The 3313-nt window shown below is 33.0% G+C and overlaps 1 protein-coding gene across 1 annotated transcript; it reads left to right on the top strand.

Annotated features, from left to right (window-relative positions):
* Window positions 1–264: 264 nt before the first annotated feature.
* On the top strand, window positions 265–2867 carry LOC104546555 (glucoside xylosyltransferase 1-like; the record flags this gene model as incomplete). Its single annotated transcript, XM_010191975.1, has 3 exons — window positions 265–388; window positions 695–867; window positions 2354–2867. Coding segments are annotated over 3 exons (459 nt in total), but the record flags the coding sequence as incomplete, so codon positions are not given.
* Window positions 2868–3313: the final 446 nt, after the last annotated feature.

Below are 3313 nucleotides of genomic sequence, written 5' to 3'. Positions count from 1 at the left end.
GATTGCCCAAAGCCTGGTCCAACCTGACCTTGAACACTTCCAGGGAGAGGGCATCCACAAGTTCCCTGAGCAGCCTGTGCCAGTGCCTCACCGTCCTCAGAGCAAAGAATTTCTTCCTAATATGTAATATAAACCTACCCTCTTTCATCTATTCTTTTGATATTTGTAACTTTGAAAAGCAAATTACTGCGATTCTGTAGGGCATTTCCTCTTTATAAGTATAATTAAACTGAATGTGTTGTTTTGCTTTGTTCTGTTTAATAGAATGATATGACACCAGTCCGGTTACAGTGGGGAGAAATTCTTATGCCACTGCTGAAGAAGTACAAGTTGAACATAACATGGGGTGATCAAGATCTATTGAACATTATGTTTTTTCACAATCCAGGTAAATACACACTGATTCTAAGTCTAACATTTTTCTATGATGTTCAAAAATCCCGGAAAATACTCTTTGAGCAGACTTTTCAGTGAAAGTATTCAAGGGACTTTTCCCATCTTTCGTTTTCTGAAAATGTTTACTTTGAGAGACAGCTTTGGAGCTTCCTAGAGTGTAATTAGCTTTTAGGTTTCAAAACAATTATACAGAAATTTATGAAACAGCCTTAAGGAGGAAAGAAAAAAAGAGTGAAAATCAGTGTGGTTCATGAAACACTTTTGATACTTAATCCAGAGTTCTCATTTTTCTTCACAGAAAGTCTTTATGTCTTTCCTTGCCAATGGAATTATCGGCCTGACCACTGCATCTATGGAAGCAACTGTAGGGAAGCTGAAGAAGAAGGTATATTTATACTTCATGGAAACAGAGGTGTTTACCATGATGATAAACAACCGACTTTTAGGGCTGTCTATGAAGCAATAAGAAATGTAAGTGTTTTCAGCATTGTACTTGAACAACGTTATTTTTTTCCTGTATCTTTATCTACAGTGCTGCATGTATTTTGTAGGTTTTGTTGATACCTCGATTGCATCAAGGCATTTTTTTTCTCTTTTTGTTTATTGCTTGGATAGAATTCCAGTGTATTCCTGTTGTGATAAGCATCTTTTGAAGCACAGTGTAGACTATGTCTAGATTAGGATTCTAAAACATTGCCTGTAATTGTCAGTGTCTATTTAAAAGGCTTTATTCCCATTCCTTTCGTAAAGACATCTGGTAAACTCTTTGTATAAGCATTTGGAATGTCATTTTTTCTGAAGATTTTAAAATGCAGAAAAAATGCCACCTTTTTATGGAAGTTTGTGTATGTTTACCACACTGTTTTAACATTTAATTGTAGCTAGATTTGGATTGTAGAAAATACTTTTTTTAATACTGTATTTTGACCTTTTCTGGAGATGCAGTGTATTAGTGCGGTGCTGCTCCTTTAAATACTAAGCGCAGTGACTTCTTTTCATTCTGCAAATAAGTCATCTAATAAACTATTTATCACTACATCAGTATACTCACTGAAAAGCTGTAAAATTTAGCACTGATGCACATTTTAATGTAGCAGACTATTGTGTGTGTATAACCTTCAAAAATCAATAGTATATTTTAATGGTGCTTTATTACATGTTGTCATATGGATATAAAAATGAAGAAAAGTACTTTTGGGGGTCTGAGAATACATTGCAGGGAAAGTGAATGTGTTTCCATAAAAATACGATTTCTTTGTTTCCTTTGAGCATTGTCAGAAAGAGAAGAAAAAATTATTTCTTTTTATTTATGATCCCATTTGGTTTATGAATATGTCAGAGAAAGTATGTAAAACACTGCTGATTCAGTGGTAATAAGATGAACGAAGTTGGTACTCTGAATTGCTGTTCTAGCTTATCATTTGTTTATAAAAGATATTGCACTGTTGAATTAATGACTTCTTTATTTCATGTCCATGTTAAACACTGGATGTTTTTGACCATCATTCAGTTTAATGAAACTTCAGTAGTACCGCTTTTCATACTGTTCTTTCATTATAATTTGATGATAATTGTATTTCTTAAAAGTTGTATATCATTCAAGAAAGTTACTGTTGGCAAAGAAATAACCAGAAATCATTTCAGATCTGTAATTTTTTAGTTTAATAAGGTAATTTTAAATTTTCTCCCCATTTGTCTGAATATGTTAATTTGCTTACTTATTCTTTTTTAAAATCTTACTTGTTAGGCTTATTGAAAGTATTAGAGTGTATTTCTGTAATTTAGAGTTGTTTTCAAATATTGCATTGAGAAGCTCTCCAAGTTCTTGAAAACATTTAGTAAACTACAGAAAGCAAATATGATGTTCAAAGTAATTTTTCTAAAACTTTTTAATAACTCTGAATAGTGACACTCTTCCATAATGACCTTAAATCTTCTTTTCTTAACCTCTTTACAGTATTCTTTTGGAGATGATCTGGTTCATTCCCTGTTGCAGCCTCTAGAACTGGAATTAGAGAAAACCATGCATACATACTGTGGAAGAGTATACAAAGTGTTCATAAAGCAACTAACAAAAAGTGTAAGAGACTTGTATTCCAGAAGATCAAAGGGAAGGTGACTTTTACTCCAAGCTGTTAAATCTAGAGACTGAATTAACATAGCGGTCAAAAGGTGCAAAAATTCTAATATGGCTTGAATTGACTCTTAAGGTGCCCAGATAAAACTTTACTAGCATAAATAAAAATGAAGAAAATACTCATGTAATGAAGAACAGGAACTTTTTTTCTGCAAAAGTGACTTTTCTCTTTTGAAGTTTAATCACTACTAATGTTCATTTTGGATCCGATGATTTGGGTGTTACTGGCTTCTATGGTCAGTAGTTTTAGTCTGCATAATTCAGATACCTAATGATCAAATGAACAAGGAAGAAATGAAGATGGCTCTATTTGGGAGTGTACCTCATATTGTCTGAAATTCTGTTAAACTGTGAATGTAGCAATAATTGAGTCAGCGGCACTAACCTCACTTTAAAGGTGTGAGCCTTTATGTAAACAAAGCTGTTTACAAGTGCAGAAAATACTCTGTTTTCAAAGAATTGTGATACAGTCATTGACAATCTGTATGTGCCTTTATATGTTCATCTCTTACATGTTGAAGTACTATTTCGACAATCTTGTTTTGCTTATCTTAGATGTAAACTGCACACTATAAATATGATTTTCAGAGAAATTAATAACTAGTATGTGATACTAGTTTGATATGGAGACTTTTTAATATACAGCATTTGTTTCAATATTGTTGAGCCATTACGGCCAAAAGATGGAGCAGAGTTGAGGTGGTTTTTAGCAAAAATTCAGTATGAAGTTGTCTGTCTTACGAAACCTTTTAAAAATTACATGGTTTTGCAGCTTTACAG

The sequence above is a fragment of the Mesitornis unicolor genome, unplaced genomic scaffold (genome assembly GCF_000695765.1).
Source record: "Mesitornis unicolor isolate BGI_N332 unplaced genomic scaffold, ASM69576v1 scaffold32730, whole genome shotgun sequence".
In the NCBI taxonomy this organism is placed as follows: domain Eukaryota; kingdom Metazoa; phylum Chordata; class Aves; order Mesitornithiformes; family Mesitornithidae; genus Mesitornis; species Mesitornis unicolor.
Note: the sequence above shows the minus strand (reverse complement) of the source record. Positions and strands in the feature narration are given on the sequence as shown.